Below are 22,021 nucleotides of genomic sequence, written 5' to 3' on the forward strand. Positions count from 1 at the left end.
TACTACCGCTAGTTAAAAAAAAGAAAAAAAGGATAAAGAATTAGAGCTAGTATTAGATAAAAAGCGTAAAAGAGGTAAAAATATTTGAAATATTATAGGGCTAATAGGAAAGCTTTATCACTATATTGTTTATATTTACAGCTTAGCTAACCGTATAATATAGAATACTTAGTTTCTTATACTATATATAGCTCTAAAGAATATAGTAAAGGCTAGGCTTTAACTTTATATAGAGCACTATAAGGATAACTTAAAAAACAATATCCTCTTAATAAGTGAATAGATATATCTTTATATAATTTATAATTTCCTTTAGTCTTTCTATAAAGCAACTCTATTTCTTTAAGGAGATTATATAACACTAGAGAGGGTTCTAGAATTAGTTAATATTCTTAAGGATATAATATAGACCGCATTAGTATATTATACAATATTCTTAATATTTCTTTAGCTAACTTTCCTATAGGTAATAGCTACTAAGGCTAAGGATAAGTTTATAACTCCTTAACTTTAATATACTAAGAAAAAGCTTATAAAGTATATTAAAAAGCTAAATAATTCTCCCTACTATCTAGCAGCACGAGTTCTTAACCTAGAGTATTATACGGCTTTCTTTTAAAAAAAAATAGAACGATTATATTACCGTTAAAGAAGAAAAGAAGCTTTTTAGCGTATAAAAGCTCTAGAAGAGATTCCGTAAGAAAGTAATACTTTTAGGTTTAACTATATTATACGCAACTAAGAAAACTTAAAAGTCGCCTTTAGAGCCTAAAGAAAACCTTTTTGCCTTCTATAAGGCTTATCTTTAGTATTATTTAAAATATACTTGTCTTCAGAGTCTAGATAAGTTTAATAACTATATTAATAAGAATCTAATTCCGCTTAATAGCCATAAAACAGCTATTTAATAGTAGAACCAGCCTCTTTAGTATATAAGATTTCTATAACTCTTATAGCTTATAATTAAAGTTCTTTTAATACCTAGAATAAGCAATAAGCTAAAGAGAGTATTTTTAGGTTCTTAACGTCGCGTTCCATGGGATCGTATAAGTACTACTCTATAAATACTTAAGGCATTAGAATGCGCGAAGGACTAGGCAGCTTATAAGATTCTAAGTATTCTCTTATAGTTATATAAGGGAAAGTATATAAGGGTATATTGTATAGCACTAAAGGGGGGTAGGGGGGTATATAAATAAAATAATTTTAGGTAAAAGGTAACTACTAAAGGCGTGTAGGTGGTATAGGTAAATATATACTAACTTTAAACTTAATAGATTCTAAGTTTAAATCCCACCAATGTTGTCCTTTATTAAGAATTAGGAAATATAATTATCTAGTATACTTCTTGTCCTACTGTATAACAAATTCTCTGGCAATATTACTATACTAGAAGTAAACTCTTCTCTCTGTATAATATACTTATATAACTAACTACTCTTAGAATAAGTAGGAGAGGGTAGAAGCTTTACTAGTAATTAATATAGAGGCCCTTATATATAAATGTAATTCTAATTTAAAGCCGTAGGTCTCTAAATATAACTATAAGTAACCTATATTACTTATATAAGGCAGAGAGCTAATTAATACTAGCCTTGCGAGGCTTATATGGCGACTCTACGTTATCTAGTAGGCCCTTACCCCTTTACTAAATGTTAGAGTCTCCTAGGGTTTTATAGTAGGTGCTATAGAAATTATAAGTAGCGGGATTATAGAGCTTAATGTTCGTTATATAATATAAATTCTTAGCCTATAGTAGCGGTAGCGGGAGCATTAGAGGGTAAGGATCGGATTGTAAAATTAAGGGATGATAAGGAGTAGAAAAAATTTACTAGATTTAAACTGCTAGGTCTCCTCTCTTTTTTCCTATTTTTATTTTATTTTATAGTATTTTATATAAAGAGAAGTATAAATAAAAAGGTAGAAAGAAGATATCTAATTAATAGGAAAGCTAAAGGTATTTGTTAAAGCTCTATACGAAGCTCTACACAAAGCTCTATACGAAGCTCTACGGAGGCTCTACACAACGGCTCTGCGTACGACGGTTCTACGTACGACAGCTCTACTACGGGGCTTTATATAAAAGCTTTGTGCAGAGCTTTGTGTAGAGCTTCGTGCAGAGCTTTATGCGGAGCCTCCGCAGAGCTTTAAGCGGAGCCTCCGCAGAGCTTCGAGCGGGGCCTCCGCAGAGCTTCGTGCGGAGCTTTTGCTGAGTTTTGGTAGAGCTCCGTGCGGGGCTCTCCCTAAGCCTTATATCTATATAATATTACTTATCCTTAGAATATTTAGATAAAAGTGGTACTATTTTAAAGCGCTTTATAAGCTCTATAAATCTATACTAATAGAAAAATTATTTATTTAATATTAGGGGGTGCATTACAAGTATAAGTATATTAGGGGTTTTTGCTAAGACTATCCGGAGACTATCCGGATAGTCTCCGGATACTATTAGCTAATAGGTCTATTATCTAAGAGGCCTATCCAGCCTATCCTCCGCAGGTCTGGAACTTCTATCGTATATAGCTTAGTGTTAAAGCCTCTAGTCTGTACAGCTACTCAGCGGCAGGAGTGCTAGCGCCTTATTAACGTCTTTAACGCTTAAATATTGTGGTAATGTAAGCTTTGTGGTGTAGTGGAATTAAACAAGCGACTTAATTCTAAATCTATGGAAATTAAGTAGAATAAATATATAAATGTAGAGTCGTGACTACAGGGTTTATAACTCGATCTTTAATATATACAAGGCTATCTTAGAGCCTTTCAGGCTGCAATCTTATGTCTTAGCATAATGCTAGTAGTCGGTTATAGGTAAATACCAGCGATATAGCTAGAAAGCCTATATAATATTTAGTGTAGTTAATTAAAAAGCTTCAATATTGTCGCCGTCTGTTTATTTAATCCTTAAATTGTTAGCAAAATAGTCCTTATCCCTTGCATATATGGATATACTATTGCTATATTTTATAGCCCGCGCGGAAGAACATTAAAACTTTTAAAACTTTTGGTTTAGTAATGCGGCAAAACAACTTACTATATACCTCTTTAATTAGTACGTACGGGCCGCATTTTATAGAGCGTTATTATCTATACAAGGGATACCGCCTAAAAAATATTATACGTCTTTTGGCTCTAAAGCCTCTAAGGCCTTTAAAGCCTCCAAGGCCTCCAAAGCCTCCAAAAGCACCTTAAGCTTAAAAGTCCTATTTATAATCCTTTTTAGCGACGCAGTATATATATAATAGCTTATCAGCAGTAGTCAGACAGCCTCTAAAGGCTTTAGTAGCTTTAGTAGCTACGTAGCGGGCGGCTAGTTAACGGAGGAAGGGCAGAAACCTATAGAAATGGCGTTATATATCACGACTTTTTACTTAACTTCTTAAAAAAAATTATATTAGTGTTTTTAGTAGTGGCCTTCTGCAATATCGAGGTTACCTTAGAAGCTTAGACTAAGAAATCGATTGCGGATATAGAAATATCCGTACCATCCGCTAAGCTAATTTAGGATGGTAATCGTATTCTTAATCTAAGGCGCTTTGGCGAGATTTATAGAAAACCTAAATATGGTTTGTATAAGAAGACCTTACCAACTTTAATAAAATTAATCTACCCTCCCACAATACCTGTTAATATAAAAATTACACCAAATTATAGAGAAAAGCCTACTATATAAGTTATGAGATCTTCAGCTCCTTATACGCGCGCAACGTTAAGAGGAATTCGTCGCCGTAGAGGCCCTAATTCTACCTCTGCACCGCCAAGCCGCGCAGTAAACACCGACGCTAAACGCTTACGCCCACGCCGCCAGCCCTCTGCGTAGAGCTGTAGAGCTTTATAAGAGCTATACGGAACAAAGCTTAGGGGGAGACCTATATAGAGCTCTACACGAAGCTCTGTATAAAGCTCTATACAAAGCTCTACTAAGGCTTTATATAAGGCTCTACACAGGCTCTGCACAAGGCTCTGCCCCCTAGTAGTAATAGAGGCACTCTGGGCCAAGGGGGGATATTTTTAAGTAGTAGATATCTATATATCTGTATAGTTTTATCTATATTAGCAGACTATTTAATAAGATATAATATATGCTTACGGTTTTAATAATATGTTTTTTAACTTTAATAAAATTAATATTAGGACTGAGCAATAGCTATATTATAAAATTTATACTAATTAAAAGCCCTAAGTCTTAAAAGTAATATATAAACTTTTAGTAATAATAACGCGTTATATAAATAAATAAATTAGATATCCGTAATATCCGTTTTACGGTTTTCACTTACGGTTTTAACAAATCTCGCCAAACGGCCTTAGACGTAATTTTGCAATTCGGAAGACGGCATAGGTTATTTTAACACTAGCTAAAAAATCAGGTAAATATCGAGGTGTTTTAGTAGGGCTTATTAATAAAATTGTGGTAACGTGCTTTACTAATAAGCTGCGTACCTTAGTAAGCTGCGCATCTAAAAACGTACTAAAAATAAGAAAAACCACACCTTAATATCTTAATAACGGCTAAGTAATAAGTTCTAAATTTTTAAAATTAGGCTTTTTTACTTATTTTAAGACCGCTGTTAGAGTTTTAAAGTAATTAGTTTAGCTATTTTTAAAATATTAAGTTTTAGCCTCTAAATTTAAGCCTACTTGCTATATTTTAAAAACTACTTTTTAAATCGCTTTTAAACTTTAATAAACATTATAAACTATAAAGGAAAGTCTAACTTTAAAATTTTAGAATTTATTACTTAGCCGTTGTTAAGATATTAAGGTGTGATTTTTCTTATTTTTGGTAGGTTTTTAGGTACGCAGCTTACTGGTAAAGCACGTTAGCTAAGGTGCCTACAGTATACTGTCAACTAAAAGCGCCAAAAGCGCCTAATACAAAAAGTGTCAATTACTACACGAAGGGATGTTAAGGCGAGGTCCCCTTTAAATTATTATTTTAATTAATATATAATACATTTAAGTATTTAATAATAATTCATTGCTTAACGTCCAATTTAAATCCCTATTGGGCCCACGCGGACTACTCCTTATTTACATATGGGGAGAAAACTCTATTTAAGAAAAATAAGAAAACCCCGTGATCCATCTCCCCGCCTTTTAGGACTTGCCTACTTAGCGCCTACGAGTTGCCTATAGTGCTCTACTACCTTACTATTTAACCTCCTTAGGAACCACTACTGCCGTAACAAGCCTACGGACGCGCTAGTATTATAAACTATTACTCTACTACTGTAGAGTTACTAGGGGGCACCTGCTACTCGCCCCCTTACCTTTTATTACTATTTCCCTTATAACCCGGAACTGATTTAATATATTTTAACTAATAAGCCACTAGGTAACCGCCTTAAGGCCTTTTTGTGTTGAGAGCAGTGTATTATAGTTCTCTATACCAGCTGCTAAGAGCATTATTTCTTAATTGGTGCGTAGGGGGTATAGCAGTATTACGTGTTTTGGTGTCTGTCTTGGCTAGCCACATTTACATCTTGGGCTACCTACTAGGATACCCACCTAGTAAAGCCAATCTTTTAGTCCTATTATTCCTGTTCTTAAAAGTGTTGCTATTGTGTTTTCTGCCTTTGTTAGGCCTTCTTGGAGCCCTTAGGTATTTACCCCCTATGGCGTTAACCATACTATAGCTTGGGTTTGTCTTGCCTGAGTTAGCCTCTATACCTTTAACTCCCATTCGCCTCTCTAGCGTTAGTCCAACTAGTATTATATTGCGGTAAATGGTTTCCTAGCATTCTTGCGTATTCTACTTTAGCTCCTTTCTCTGTCTTACTGTTGTCTTTACTGACCTCTTACGCGTCTCCCTTCCTCTTCTATATGGGCCTAGGCCCTAAAGCGGCACCATTCTTCTTTTGCTTTCTTTACCTGTTTCTCTAATATCTCTTCCCTACTTTAGAGTTATTGGTTTGTTCTCCTATAGGGCACCCTAGGGTCCCTTTATAGTTTACTTAGGCGTATCTTAATATACTTTATAATATTAGAGTTGCGTTTATTTTACGTCCTTTATATTGTAGCGGCTTTAATATATAACTATAGGGGGGGAATATTGGATTCCTTCTTAAGCAGTACTGTGGCCGTTTACTTATACCCGCCTATAATACTCTAAAGGCAGGCTATCTAGACCTTTTAAAGTGGTTTAAGGAGTGATTTAGGGGGGCCCTTCTTAGTTTCTCTAATGGCCCAAATACTGGATCCATATGTTATAGTTGGCCGGACGACTGCTGTATATAGTAGGCGTAACCTCTGGAAGTATAGACCCTATATAGAGTTGACAATCCTAAATAAAGCGATAAATTGTACTTGGCCTTTACGGGCCGCTTATACCGCATATACGCTCCACCAAAGCTTACTATCTACCTATACTCCTAATACCCTTAGGCCCTGAACTGGTTAACCCCTAAAGCCTTAAATACGAATTATATACTAGAGATCTGTAGATTAGTTACGTTTTCTTATAAAATAGATTAGCTAGTATTTCTCTAGTAAGAATTGGACTTTATAATATTTTGCCTATTCTATATAAGTGTTATAAGCTTTCTCTAGTGTTCTACAATTCTCTACAGCTGTTAGCCCGTATATGATTAGGTTTGTGTTATTAACAAAGCCTATCCCCTAGGTCGCCCCTTTCTTAAAGAAGTCGAGTAGGTTACTTATAAAGAAAAGGAAGAGTATAGGTAAGAGGGGTAATCCTTATAGTATTTCTGTTATAACTGCAATAGGGGGGCTCTAGTATCCGCTAAAGACCAGTGATGTTTTTTTCTGGCCTATAAACCTTTAGATAAATTATATAATCTATTCTAAAAAGCCCTTTGCCCTAAGGATATATAAAAGACGTTTGTAGGGTATATTATTGTAGGCACCACTAATGTCTAGGCTAAGCATTAATACTATAAAGTCCTTTCGCATCGCCCATACAGATTTAATAGTGGTAGCGAGTAGCGTAAGTGCTAATAGTGTTGAGTGGTTCTTTCTTGCCCCTATTTAGCTTTATAGTAGTAAGGCGTGTTCCTCTGCCATATCTACTATACGTTCCGCTATTACCCTTTCTAAGATCTTACTAAGGGTGTTTTCTAAGGCAATAGGGCGGTAGCTTCCTAAGATTAAGTAATCTGCTTTACCTTCTTTTTATAGGACAACCGTTATTATAGATCTTCTAAGTCGCGGGTAGTAGCCTATAGCAAAGTATACTCTAGCTACATCTATAAGCTAAGGTGCTATAAGTGGCCCATATATTTTTAGGGCCTTATTTGGAATCCTATCTGGTCCTAGTACTATATTATTTAAAAGGCGGCTAATAGTTCTAGCCATTTCCTCTGTTGTTATGTCGCTGTCAACCCGCAGGCAAGTCACTAGTATTTCGCCCGTGATATTACTAAGGTCTGCTAGAGCCAGTTAGGGGAAGAACCTTTCTATAAGGATCTTTACCTTCTTATCATTGTTATTTATAGCCTATGATTCTCCTACTCTTCATAGGGGTAGTAGGTATAGGTCTTCTGCTAGGCGCCCTACCTTTTTCTTTACCCATTTCGCCATAGCCCAAAGGCCCTTATTATAGGGGAGGCTCAGGTTAGAAGTATACTCGTTTATAAACTATCTCCAGTTATTCCTTACTTCTTTTTTTAGGGTATTCTTTAGCTGGTTTCTTATGTCTTTATATCATCTCTTGTCTTTAGGGTCGTAGCTGCTTATATATTTCCTTCTTACTTATCATTAGCTGGCAACTAGAACTGCGCATTATGTAGACCATATATATCGCGCGTAGGGGCCCAGTTTTAAGATCGGGCAGTGCTCTTCTAGCCCATTTTTAATCGCTGCCTAGATCCTTTTTAGTCTTCGGTTAATTTCCTTAGGGGTAGCCAATAAGCCTTACTCGTTTAGTATTAGGTGGATTTCTTCTAGGTTTTAAAGTTATTATTTAACTGCATTAAGGAAACTATTTATCTTAAGCTTCCTTATTATATATCTTTTTCTATTTAGTTACGCTTTAGTATTTAGGTCTAGCTATATTTGGATAGGGATATAGTCTAGGGTAAGTGCCCATTCTTCTTTAGGGTTACACCTTTTAAGTCTCTAGTATAGGCCTTCGTCTATAAATATAAGGTCAATTATACTTCTAGCGGTGCCTTATTACTATATAATTGCTTTTAGGGGGGTGGCTAGCTTAAGGCCCCAGATATCCATAGCTCTTAGTAGGCACTCTAACTATTAATCTACAGCAATATAGATACCCCCCTACCGCGGGTAGTGGAGGTTCATGTCTCCTAGTAGGATAGACTCTATACCTTTGGTTTCTAGTAAGCTTATTACTAATATAATATTCTCTATTTATAGGACCCCTTTGACCCTAGAGTTATACACATTAATAATTTATACCGGTCCCCTATATATTTAGATTGTTATAACTACAATATCTAGGTTAACTACCTGCTATGACCATAAGGATAGGCTGATAGCCTTACTAATTATAAAGCACACACATATAGCTGCTTTTAGTTCGTATAGGAGCTGGAATCCTCGGGGGTAGTATGTCAATTATATAAAGGTATTGTAATACGGTTCTTATATAGTAAGGATATAGTGTTTTTTTAGGTCTAGACTATCTAGTAGGGGCCTTATAAGGCGGTGGTTTATATTGCCGCAGTTATACTATATAATGAATAGGTGGCAGACCTCTAGCGAGGGTCCTTTGACTCTCCTTCGTTCCTTACTTCTTCTATTTCTACTTTCTCTAGGATATTTAGAGCTTCTATCTCTTATATCTACACCCTAGTTACTACTTATTTTATATAAAGCTTTCTATTCCCGTATTTTATGTTCCTATTAGCGCTTCTATATCTAAATCTATTATTATTACTGGTTCTTCCCCTATTCTTACTAGTCGGCTATATGCCCTTTATAGGTCAGCTATAAATGTTATATTTACCGCATTAAGTCTAATTCTTGATTGTCCTAGTCTTGAGCCTACTGTCGCTGTCTATAGGGGTCTTCCTATAGGGCGTCCTCTCCCTTATGTCCCCTGTAACCCTTATGTCCCTAATTGGTCTAATGATGTCGCACGGCGTCGCTTCTAGCCCGTTGAGGCTTGGGATGGCTGGCCTAGCCCTCTAGTATTAAAGGTAGGAAACGCTAGGAAGGCGCCTACGTCCCCCTGGCTTATTACCTGTTATTTCCATTTATATAATTTAGTATGCAGTTATTCCCGCAGCTGTTAAGCCCTTACCTTCCGTCTCCTGTATTTAATACAGTCTTCTCTCTCCTACGCTTTATGTGTGCTTTGGTAGCAGTTCGCGTATTTTGTTTAGTCTTGATTTAAGTAATGTCTCGTATTGTAGGGGCCTGTATAGTGGCCGTAGTATACTTATACTACGTATATAGATTAGGTGTGTCCCTATTATATATAGCGATAGTATTATTCTAGGCGTAGTCTATGGTTATAGAGCCTTATATTATATATAAGGCCATTTATAATTATTCCTTTTTAGATAAGGAGTTTTTGTATTTTTGGTATATATATACTGACGATAAGGGAGCTATGCATTTATCTGGTGTCTCCCTAGTAAGTCTCTGGCGACCTTTATATCCTTTTATTGTTCTTATTATATACTTAGTTTATATTTTCCTATTAAAGCCATTAGATTTGGGTGATTTTGAGTCCTAGTATAAGGCGTTCCGTTTGTCTTACTATCTCCTATATAATTGCTATATTGTCCGCCTAGCGTCCCTTTTTTACCCTAAGGCTTATAGGAACCGCTAGGACCTTAACTAGGTAATCCTTATAGAGTACTTTTATGCTAATACATTCTCCTAGCCTATCCCCTACCCTTACGGCTTATTCCTTTACCTATTAGTTCTTTAGGGTAACTCTAATATCTCTGCTCTTAAGGTGTTGGACTATAATAGCGTTATAAACCTCTTTATATATCTTTATAAGGACTTCTATTTCTAATTATCCCCTAAGCCCCTTTACTTATTTTATGTTTAGTTATATTATAATTATATACCCGGTTGTTAACTTAAGGGGGGTGGGTTCCCTATACTATAAAAGCGTAGCTATGGCGGCCCAGGTGCGGTTCGCTAGTAAGGGAGGGTTATACTTATTTTTAATTTTGCTTAGCCATTAGAGGATTTAATTAAGGGTTTACTAGAGGGGTGCCTAAGGTTCGCTAGACTAGCGGAGCTATTTTACTAGCTATATTAGTTCGTTATGGCTAACAGTTACTTCCCTACAATTTTAGATACTAGACGCGTTTAATAGGCTTTATATTTTGTTAGATGCCTTCTTAATAGAGGTATTTCCGCTTTATGGTGTGGTATTCGCCCGTCTTTGTTGTGGAGGGCCATTGCTGGGCGTAGTTCTAGCGGTCGCGCGCGAGTGCGAGCCACCGTTGTTTAATGTGTGCCTCCCCTACGATGCATGCATCTTAAGGGGATTCTCTAGGTGTTTTTTAGGGTTCTTTTGGTTGGTTTTGGTCTTTTTGGGCCGGGTGTAGTAAGAGCTCCTCTGTTAGAGTATATAGTATTATTATAATAAATATAGATCCTCCTTACTTACTATTGCCATTGCAATATAAGTCTCGCTATCCCAAAATTTGCCTCTTAGCACGTGGTCATATTTAAGTATTTATATCTTATATAACACATTATTACGGCCTTTATAACTTAGTAGTAGAGTGTGACGTAAGTTAAATGATATATTAAAGTATGCAATTACTAATCCTATTTTAGACTCGTAGATATCTATAAGTAATGTCAAAGTCTTAAGTTATTCTCAATGGAGGCAAAATAAAGTTTTTTTTAGTTTAATTTTTTATCCCTTTGTCTGGCAAGTTTTAAAGAACTTTTTGTATATACACGCCTCATAAGCCAATCTAGAGGCCCTATACTGTACAGAGCTTAGTATTAAAGCCTCTAGTCGCTCGGCGGAGGCGCTAGCGTCTTATTAACGCTTAGATATCGAATAACCGCTAGTTAAACCATTTAGCTATTTATTATTTAACGTCTATAGCACGTCCGCCCTTATAACCTTAAGCTGGTCCTTTACCAGCTTATTCTTATTAACGTTAAAAATGCGTATAAAGTGGATAGGTGGCAGTAATTCAGGGGACTCTAATAGAGGATTTTCCTATATAATTAGCAGCTAGTTAATAAAGGAAGGGCAAAAACCTACAATTATAACGTCATATATTACGGCTTTTTGCCCAACCTCTTTAAAAAATAGATATATATATAGGTGTTTTTAGTAGTGGCCTTCTGCAGCATTTCATCGACATCGTAATATTGACGCGTTTTGGCAAAGCTTGCCAATAAAATCACGCTAGGCCCAGAGCGCCCAATATAAAAAGTCTCTTTTACCAAACAAAGGGATACTATTAGTGCCTCTTCCTGTTAGAAAAAGGAATTGTTTTTAAGAAGGAACAGCCCTACTACCACACGGTTCGTTTTTTAGTGGTTAAGTTAAGCCTTACGGAGGTGCGTTTCAAAAGTCTTTGCCGCCAAGCCAGCTTACCGCCAAGGCAGAACAACAAGATTCTGCCGGTAGAATTCTGCCACCCAATTATTAAGCGTTTATCAAGTTCATTTTTAGCAGCTTAATTCTATAGCTTTTAAGTTTTTATTAATATTCTAAATAGCTACTAAAAGATTTACTACTAAACGTTCTATAGGTGGCTATAATTTAACTATAAGGGCTTAAATTATACAGTAATGTTTACGACCAGCTTCCACCCCCGGGGTGATAACGTGGGGGATTAGCTCGTGCACGCGACCGGCTCGTGCACGGTTTTCCCCACCAAAATTTAGCAAAATACACCTTTTTACACCACCTATAGTTTAATAACTATAATAGCTATTAATATAAAATCTAATATATAGCTTATTTAGTACTTAAATTATAATTTTATATAAAAATATTATAAAATATTATAATAACTATATATTTAAAGTTAAGTTAAAAAAGTACTTTTTTAATAAAATATAAAACTATTAATAAAACTATTAATAAAGCTATTATATACCTATATTATATATATATATATATATATTATATAAATAAAGAGTTTTTAATATTTATATAGTTTATTAGTTATATATTAAATAAGTTATATTAAAATTTAATAAAATTTAAACTTATATATTTATATTATAAATAAGTTTTTAATATAATAAATTTAATGCATAAAACACTTTATAATAAGTAAGATTAAGTATTTAAAATATAATTAATGTTATTATTATATTTATTGCAATAATTATACAATTCTAGTATATATAAAAGTGAACTTTTTTATTTTATATTATAAATAGTAATTTTTTCCGTATTTTATATTATATTNTATTTTATTTATTATATAATAAGCTATATTTTAATTTTTATATTAATAACTATTATAATAGTTAAGTTATAAGTCTTTAAAACCATTATAATTAAGTAGTTTTTATTACTATATATAAACTGATTGCATAGCTAAACTGGTTACTTATATATTAAAAACAATTATTTATAGAATAAATATTATTATATTTATAAAATATAGGTATATAATAGCTTTATTAATGGATATGTCTATATAGCTAAGCGAGCACTACAGCAGCACCCCTGCATCTCAGCAACACTAACATCATTAACATTTACAAAATTGAGCCTTGCTTGCTTGCTTTCTATATTAGTCTCATTCAAGAGCCAATGCCTTATTTACTTAATTTCTAATAATTAATTATTGCTGTTAATAACTTAATAACCTATACACTCGTCTAAACCTTTATAAATCATCTATAAAAACCTCAAAAACTCAACTAACGACGACACACTCGACGAGCTAAACTCCTTAAAGGTTACCTACCAGTCTTCCTTACCTTCCCCTACACCTTTAGGTGATATGCCGGCGTCACAGTCTCCATCCTCTATAATGGCGCCTCTCTCCGCGGCTTAACGCGAGACTTTAGCCGCTAAAAAAGCCAAAGAACGGCTTTAGTAACTACACGAGAAGGACCTAAGGATTAGAAAAGCTTAGGTAAAGGAGGTTAAGGACTAGGCAACCAACCGGAAAATAAGACTTCTTTAGGAACAGGAGGACCGTACTAAAATGCTACGCGTCCGAAAAGAATAGGAAGATCAGGCGACTAAACTCCATACATTAAGCCTTACTATAGTAACAGCAAGATTAGCTACAGTAGTATTATCCTTAACCCCAATTAATAAACCAGGTAAGTTGCTCCCATCTACAGCCAATATCCTAAATATCCTCCTCCCTGGCGTCCTAAATAAAGAGATACTTAAGGTATTTCGGGGTACTTTCTTGCCTAATAACCTCTCTCGCCTCCGGATATATTAGCTCTGGTCTAAGCCTTAGAATAATATCCTTATTGTTAATAGCGTTCTTTCTATAAGACCGAAAGAAGGGACGATAAAGAACTACCCGTCCGTTAAAGTATGGGTAGAGGGCTTCCTTAACTATATAATGATTTTGATCGTTATATATAAGAATCTTTTAGTAGATCTTATTCCCCAAATGCTTACCTTCTATAATTAAGTTATCTAGCTATCTACTACCTACTAAATTGCTCCCTTAATGACTATGGCCTTAGAGCACTACTCTATGGTTATTTAAAAGAACTAGTTAGAGCTAGCCAACTGGAAGATCTCCAGTAACTTCCTAGATATTTATTATAATCCCAGTACTTATAAATCCGCATCTATCTTAAAACGCGCGCGAGTAAGCACTAATATCTTAAGGACCTATCACAGCTTTAATAGAGGGAAGTGTGATCTAGGCAAGGATTACAAGTTCCCGCATACCTACAGCAAGTGCGGTGGCCCGTATGCTGCGAGGAATTATAAGTAGCAATTACTAGAGGAAAGTGTTAATAAGGAAAAGGAAGAGGAGAAAGAGGATTTTATTAAGCTATACCTATACTCCGCCGAAACTGTGCTCTACCCTTATAGTATAGGTAGGTTAAATACTATACCATTATTTCCAGTCTTCCTGCCCTTCTCTCCTCTATAGGACTCTCCCTCCCCCTTAATTATTTAAGCGTGGGGGCGTTATCTATCCCTGTACCTTGGCAACCTCCAACACAACATTATCGGTATCTTAAAGTTCGGATGCCAGATTAGGGTAGATCTAGAAATTAAGCTCCTCTTCTAAAAGAACTAAGCCTTAATAGCCGCAAATACGGTCCTAATCTCAGAGAAGATCAGCGCCGATCTAGACATAGGCAGGATTATAATGGCAACATCTCCCGTTATATCCTTGCCGCTAGGTTTGGTACCTAAAGCGGATAGGGGATGGCGCCGTATTTATAACTTATCCTCACTATTTAGCCGATCTGTCAACGACTTAATCCCTATAGTATTCGCCACACTATAATATTTAACAGTCGATTAGGTTCTCTAATACATTATACATGCAGGCCATAGTTGTATAATTGTTAAAAGGGACATTAAGGACGCCTTTCGGAACATCCCACTTTTTATTAAAGCTTAACGCCTTATAGGGTTCTCCTAGAAGGGTATAGTATATTTCAAACGTTGCCTTTTATTCAGCCTTCAAACTGCACCCTTTTTATTCAATCTTTTTGCGGAGGGATTCCACTAGATACTTATCCAATATATCCCAAACGCCGCCTTAGAGTACTATCTAGATGACTTTATCTTTATACTCTTTAATGCTTCTATCCTCCCTTAATTGCTTAGTATGTATAACCAATTAAGCGATAAATTAGGCATCCTATAAAACAAATTAAAGAATATCAAAGGCACTACGGCTAAAGTCCTAGGTTATATTATAGATACTCTAAAGTCTAAGCTACGTCTTTCTCCTTCGAAACAGGCCATTACGATTAAGGAGATTAATAAAGCGTTAAGTGGTAGATCCCTGATGCTAGTTCAGAGTTAAAAACTAGCTAGTAGACTCGCTTAGAGCGCCTAGGTAATTAGGCTTAGGCGTTTATACAACCGCTCTATCTAGGAGTTCATCTCTACTTTTATAAAGGCAGGTGGTTATCCTTATTAACGGCTAACAGCTAAACTTCGCTAAGACTTGTTATAGTGGAGGGATGCTCTTACCCTTTTAAATAGTATCCTCTTCTTTAACAATACGGATCAAAAATAATTTTATCTCTTCTTAGACGCATCCGGGATTCTTAGTTATAGGGCCTTCTTCTTTCTTAAGGATTCTTAAGGGACAATATAGCTGCCCTATTTGGTATCTCTACCCCAAGATAATTCTTTAAGCTGCTACCCTAATGCAAAACACCGCCTTGCCCTAATTAATGAGCGGGAGGTCTAAGCGATTATAACCTCGTTCTAGCTCTAGGCAACGCGGTGGGAGTATAGCTTAGTCTATATCTATACGGATAACATAGTAGCACTTTTAGGATTCTAGAATACGGTGGTGAAAGGACTAGGTAATTACCCGCTCCATAAGATCCTCCAACTAGCCGCAGCCTACAATATTACGCTCTATGTGGAGTGGGTTTCCTCTGCAGAAAATAGGCTAGCTAATACTTTATCTCGTTTTGATCGCGATAGGGTATTATTACTATACCCGCATTAGGATACTTCTAATTTACCATTACTATACGCTTCTTTATTACATTTAATCTAACGCCAAAATAGGAGACCTGGTCCCTTTTAAAGACCCCCTACCTAATTTCTGGATTAAGGTAAAAGCCCCCTTAAAATGCTTCGGCCAACTATTATAGCACGGCCTCTCTAATAGAATAAGAGATTTATACCGTCCCGTAATTAAGAGTTAGGAGGGCTACTACGACCTTTACGGAGCGGTAAAGTACCCAGCGCCCCTCTACTACCTAGGAGAATGGATTACCTAATAGATCTTTAGTAATACTAGTTTAGGAATAAGCCGTATTAAGCCTACTATAGTTAGAGCCTACGTCTCCGCAATTTAATCCCACCATATTAACGCTAATTATGACACCTCCGTCTTTAATAATCCTATTATTAAGAGAATCCTGGACGGTGTAATATCTATAAATCCCTCTACTACGGCTAAAAGATTGCCAATTACTAAAGATATCCTTACCTAATTAGTTACCCCAAATGCCTAATCCGTTAAGGATCTTAACTTTAACGCCACCGTTACTACGGCCTTTGCGGGATTCCTTTATTTAGGCGAGATTACCTACACCAAGGCTTAGAAAGATAGCCACGCCTTTTCTGCTATAAAATATACTAGAAACAATATAACGCTGGCAGAGGACCATATAATATTACGTCTAAAGCGTAGTAAAACGGACGTTAATTACCAAGGAGTCTTAATTACGATTGCCGCTTTAGGGCAACCTAAATGCGCAGTTCGAGCTATAAAACACCTGTTTAAAAATAACCCCCAACCTAAAAACGCCCCTCTCTTTCGCTTTAAGAGATCGGCCTTTATAAGCTACGCGGTCAGGAATAAGCTAAAGTATAGAGTTGCCGCTCTCGGCCTCTACTCTAAGCTCTATAACGGACACTCGTTTCGGAAAGGTGCTGCTTAATATATTTAAGACAACAGTTTCACGGACGGCTAAATATAGCAACTAGGCTAGTGGTCCTCACAAGCGTTCTAGCTTTACTGTTTATTATTTCTAAAAGACCTATTCCGGCTAAGTGTAAACTTCCAATATAAAACGCTAATACCGTTCTTATCGTTACTCGCCCTAGATATAATGGGCGAAGGTATTTAGGCACAACGGCGTGCAGGAGTGCCTATTTTGGCACTCTAATATATTAACTCAAATCTCTCCTTTCCCCCCCTTTTTTATTTTTTATTTTTTCTTCCCCTTACTCTACCTTATATGGTACGGGCGCTGCGCTTCTAGGTCCATAGGCATCACGTTTAGTTAAGGCAGGGCAATCCCCTGTAAATGGCCTTGCGAATATACCCATTCTCAATTAATGCCTTTAAGCCCGTACCCACTAATTAGATTAATTAATCCTCTTCTCCACAAGCGTGTGAATAATAGATAGACATATCTATGTGGCTAAGCGAGCACTGCAGCAGCACCCCTGCATCTTAGTAACACTAATATTATCAACATTCACAAAATTAAGCCTTGCTTGCTTACTTTCCCTCCCACCCACACCTTTTTCTTTGGTTGCATATTTTGGGCTTTATAAATAGATACTGCAGCGATATGCTTGCGCACGGGTCCATGGGCATCACGTTTAGTCAAGGCAGGGCAATCCCCTGCAAATGGCCTTGCGAATATACCCATTCTCAATTGATGCCTTTNAGCCCGTACCCACCAATCAGATTAATTAATCCTCTTCTCCGCAAGCGTGTGAATAATAGATAGCTTTATTAACTACTTTATATTTTATTAAAAAAGTACTTTTTAACTTAACTTTAAATATATAGTTATTATAATATTTTTATATAAAATTATAATTTAAGTACTAAATAAGCCATATATTAGATTTTATATTAATAGCTGTTATAGTTATTAAACTATAGGTGGTGTAAAAAGGTGTATTTTGCCAAATTTTGGTGGGGAAAACCGTGCACGAGCCGGTCGCGTGCACAAGCTGATCCCCCACGTTATGTGGACGATATGTCGCGGACCTTGGGGGGTCGTGCGTAACCCGAGGTTATGCCAAGCCTAACCCGGCCAAGTGGAGACTCCGTGGAAGGTTCAGTTTCGCGCCAGCTGTCCACGCACACAGAAATGGATCGTTCAAACGTCACCTGGCGTTCGAACGTGTCTGTATATGAGGATCGTCAGTATAGGAGATGGTTAAAAGATCATTACATCGGGGAACGTGATGCATTGCCGGAAAACTCAATCTATGTGCGTTGGATCAAGGGCGAATTCAATCAGCTTGAGAAAGAACTCTCCTCTTCCCAGAACACTGTAACTGGTAACGTCAGCGAACGCCCTACTGACGGGCACTCGAAGCTTCTTGAGGAATTTCTCCATTTCCGTCACCAAGTCGAGCATCAGGCCCAGCTGTGGGTGACGGATATTAAAATCTGCGGCGACCCTAATCATTCGATACAGAAAGATCCATATCTAGCTCAACACAGAACTGCTATGACCTGCAATCAATGTGGGAACTCCATTTCCTCGCATAACCGTTCTTTCCACTGCAGCATATGTGATGGGGGCCAATTCGATCTCTGTGAAGACTGTGTCGACAGCGGGGTATGGTGCCGAGTGCCGAGTCACAATCTTCGACTCGTTAAAGACAGTATTATATCATTTGGCAGGCCCGTAAGAGTGTTCTCTCAGCCTAGCTTAATGGGACGAGAAATGAGCGAGGCGCAATCGACTCCTCAATATCAACCGCCGGATGCTTCTCTCGCTAAAGTTCTAGATAGCTATCTTCAGCAAGTCCGCGGACAAAGGCATTCCTTGTTGCCTTCCCTTGCTGAACCTGCGACGGCTCCAAAAGAGTCGCAAATGGTAGTTTGGGCTGTCTACCGATGGGCTCGTATCTGCATGCTCCTGTTTTGCGACGAATTTAAACCCTCATTTCGCAGCGTCCTCTCCTCTACCCATCTTGAGTCCATCAAGCTTCTGCAGGAATGGTGGCTTGGAGAAATCCATGATTATCAACTTACCTGTATGGGAATACATGGGGCCCTAATTGAGGATCTTTACCCAGGGTCATCATTTGAAGATATTAAGATTATCGTGGGGGTCAACAAATCCTACTATCACTCTTCACTTCTAGTTCTGTTCCTTGGTGAGCTATCGGTAATGCGGGAGGCTGGATCCTCTCGCCTTGGGAACGACAGAATCATGGCTGCTCGTCACGCATGCGCTCAGAGAGCTGGGTATCTATGCCTTCATGGTTCTCTGAAGCCCGCATGGTATGACGCTGACAAAGACATCTTTCTCTCAGCCAGTAGATTCGTTAGTGACATGGCTGCCACTTCCGCCGCACCCATGGTTATCTGCAAAGCAAAAAATGAACCAGACGCTCGTTTGTATTTCAAGGGGTTTATAATGGCCTGCTACTTTTCCCTGCAGCTCTCAATTGCAAACCTGAAAAATGCGGAGCAGATCTTGGGCCCGAAGACGTTTAGGGCTACCATTGCGCCGTGCCCCTGGCTATCCCGCGCTGAGATTAGCACAGGCAAACCATTCTACCTTTGGGATACGAAGCTGCGCAAGACTATCGAGACTCGAAAGCTAAGGTACGCTCCAGTCTATACAGCTGTCAGTCATACATGGGGTCGATGGAGGACGCAAGACGAATCCCTAAACATTCCCGGAGTACCGTGGAGACTTCCACAAAATTCACGTTTTCCTGTTCGGGAACTCCCCGAGATCCTGGAGCAGGTCCCCGGAAGAAACAGATACGTGTGGTTCGATCTTGTTTGCATTCCGCAGACTTCTGATGACGAAGAACTGCAGCGCATCAAACAACAGGAAATTAGTCGCCAAGCTAGCATTTTCGGTAACGCTGAAATAACTGCTGCTTGGTTTAGCGATCTTGAAGATTTTGACGCACTCGACAATGTGGTACGCATACTAGCCATAAGTGCCAGTAGTTCTCTTGGGCATCACGAGAGCAGTAAAGACGCTTTAGGGGAAGCAAGGAGGCTCGTAACCCAAAAGACGCTTCGGCCGCCTCTCATTCGTAATTCGTACTCCGAATATAACGCGCCACACAAATGGTATGATGTTATGCATGAGTGGTTTACCTCTCTCTGGACATTACAAGAAGCTTGCATGCGACCGGATATGTGGTTATGCACCCGCAACTGGAAATATGTCACGGCTCCGTCGTCGAATCAGCCAATGTCGTTGGATGGCATATTGTCACTGATCTGGGCCAATATTGTTGGAGGGAGAGTACTGGATCAGGGATCGGATGAGCTGCCATATTTCACATATCCTTCTGACCAACGTCTTAAAGATAAAGAGAAGCTTACCGAAGATGTGACCGCTCGATATGGAAAAGTCGGAGTCCAACGAAGTACGGTCGAGGCGTTGCCTAACTCCGTCTCCTCCTTCATCAAACTCATGTCTGCCTCTGGGATGATCGACTTACCGGGCATCTCCCCTATTCAGATCATTCTGCTCGGGAACCAGCGGTACTGCAGAAGCCGCCGTGCTGAAGCTATCATGGCAGTACTTGGAGTCACTGAATGGTTCAATGCGGAGAACGACGTCGCAACTCAGAGCAAGGAACCTGTTCTTGGAAGGTATCCTCTTAGCTTTATCAACGAAGTGCGCGAGAAACTCGGCGATGATGTCTTCTTTGGTGCCATAACAGTCCGGGACTTCTGGGCTGAGCTCGATGATGGAGATATCATAGCAGAACGCCTAGCCACGAGCTCCGAGACATGTGGCACGTTATTGCCATTTGGTGGTGCAGCATCATGGACAGCGTCTATATCCCTTGAACCGACGCCAGTCTACTTCAGAGAAAGCAAACCACACGACGCATTGTCAACCTGGCTTGTTCAGCCAAACGGCAGTGTTAGGATTAGCTCCGCAAGTATATTGGTATCGTCACTCGAATCTGCGTCACCGTGGGCGATGGGCAATGGACCACATGATGTCCGGCTCCTTGACATGCAAAACGTTGCCAAGGCCAAAGGACAATCTACGTCTTTCTACCCGACGACGAATCTGCTTGACTGGATTCGCACAAGACCGTTTACCTGTTATGCCGTCTGTCTGGCCAGCCATAAGGACACGGGTGCGAAATATCCTATTTACAGGTTCGTTGGAGTACTCTTGAGAGAGCTGCGATTTGGCGTCTTAATAAAATGCGGTGTATTCGAAACGCTTTGGTTCGATAACCTAGACGATATTTTTCCTATTTCTTCGGAGGTAAATTGGGTCGTAATCTAGTAAAGTATGGACACAAATTCGAATGTTGGGACATTATTGTCGTTTTCGAAAAGATTGAAAAATAAGTCTTATTTTATAGAACTGGCAGATAGAACTATAAAATATATGCTGCTTTATAATTTTAGATACGTAGCAGCTCGGTAGATAATGTAGTGATAGAGCTTTTAGGGCCGTCCCCCCCTTTCGTCTCTGCCGTCGCCGCAAGGGCGCCGCTGGTTATATACAGTCATCACTTATCTCAGTAAGCGACTCAGCCGGCAAGGGCAAACTGAAGGCGCACTCACTAATACTAAAGTATTACTAGTCTCTGTCCTAAAAAACGCCACTTTTTTTAACCAATCAGCTATCTACTGACCTTAAGTTTGCCCTGCTGTCTAAGGGCCTTTAGTGCGGAACTCTATAGCGCTTAACTTTAATTTTTGTAATTTTGTATAAGAGACACTTCCTCCTATATATTTAACTCCCTAATAATACCTTTTTAACCTAATAAGCTGATGAATTAAATTAGACCAGTCTTTTTTATAATTAATTACTTTTTTATAATAGGAACACCACTTCCTTATAAGTTACGCGCTTTTAGTATTTTAGTAGATACTAACGCGTCCTTATCTTTACTCTCTAATATTAACTCTATTTCCCCCTTAATACCGTTCTCTATATTTCTATTACCTTAAAGGTAAGTAACTATACCCTTTACTAGTTACTAAAGGCGAATTAGGAAATAGTAGAGCCCTCTTTTTTAGCGCTAAAAGCTGCGGGTAATATAAATACTATAGCAGCAGAATAACTTTAATATTAAATAATTCCTTAAGGTATAGGTTATAGAGGGTGTTAATAGTAGATTAGGTGGCATCTATATTAGTTAGTAGCTCTTATTATTATATTCTACTTTAGAATAAGTAGAGGTTTATACAGCCTTTTAATTAACTAGTTATATATTAGTAGGGGATATTTCCTTAATAAAACTTATCTAAGAACCCGATGCACTGCTTAGGCAGCTATATTTTAATAAGTTTAACTACTTTACCTTTATAGAGAAGGTTAACTTCTCTTTAGTATTAGAAAAAATTAACTTAAATACTCCTATATAGACTGCTCTGCTTAAAAAGCTTATAAGTAATTAACGCTAGGGCTAGAGTAGTTATAAAGGGTTAGGGAATTTTAAGATAGTCCAGTAGTAGTTATATTTAATTACTTCTATTAT

The 22,021-nt window shown here is 37.8% G+C and overlaps 1 protein-coding gene across 1 annotated transcript; it reads left to right on the forward strand.

Annotated features, from left to right (window-relative positions):
* Window positions 1–17,662: 17,662 nt before the first annotated feature.
* On the forward strand, window positions 17,663–20,765 carry K441DRAFT_703334 (uncharacterized protein; the record flags this gene model as incomplete). Its single annotated transcript, XM_067653466.1, has 4 exons — window positions 17,663–18,196; window positions 18,268–18,856; window positions 19,088–20,634; window positions 20,685–20,765. The coding sequence occupies exons 1-4, from the start codon at window positions 18,107–18,109 to the stop codon at window positions 20,763–20,765; spliced, it is 2,307 nt and encodes a 768-aa protein (XP_067508311.1). The 5' UTR covers window positions 17,663–18,106.
* Window positions 20,766–22,021: the final 1,256 nt, after the last annotated feature.

Source organism: Cenococcum geophilum (genome assembly GCF_001692895.1).
Source record: "Cenococcum geophilum 1.58 unplaced genomic scaffold K441scaffold_6, whole genome shotgun sequence".
NCBI classification, from domain to species: Eukaryota; Fungi; Ascomycota; class Dothideomycetes; order Gloniales; family Gloniaceae; genus Cenococcum; species Cenococcum geophilum.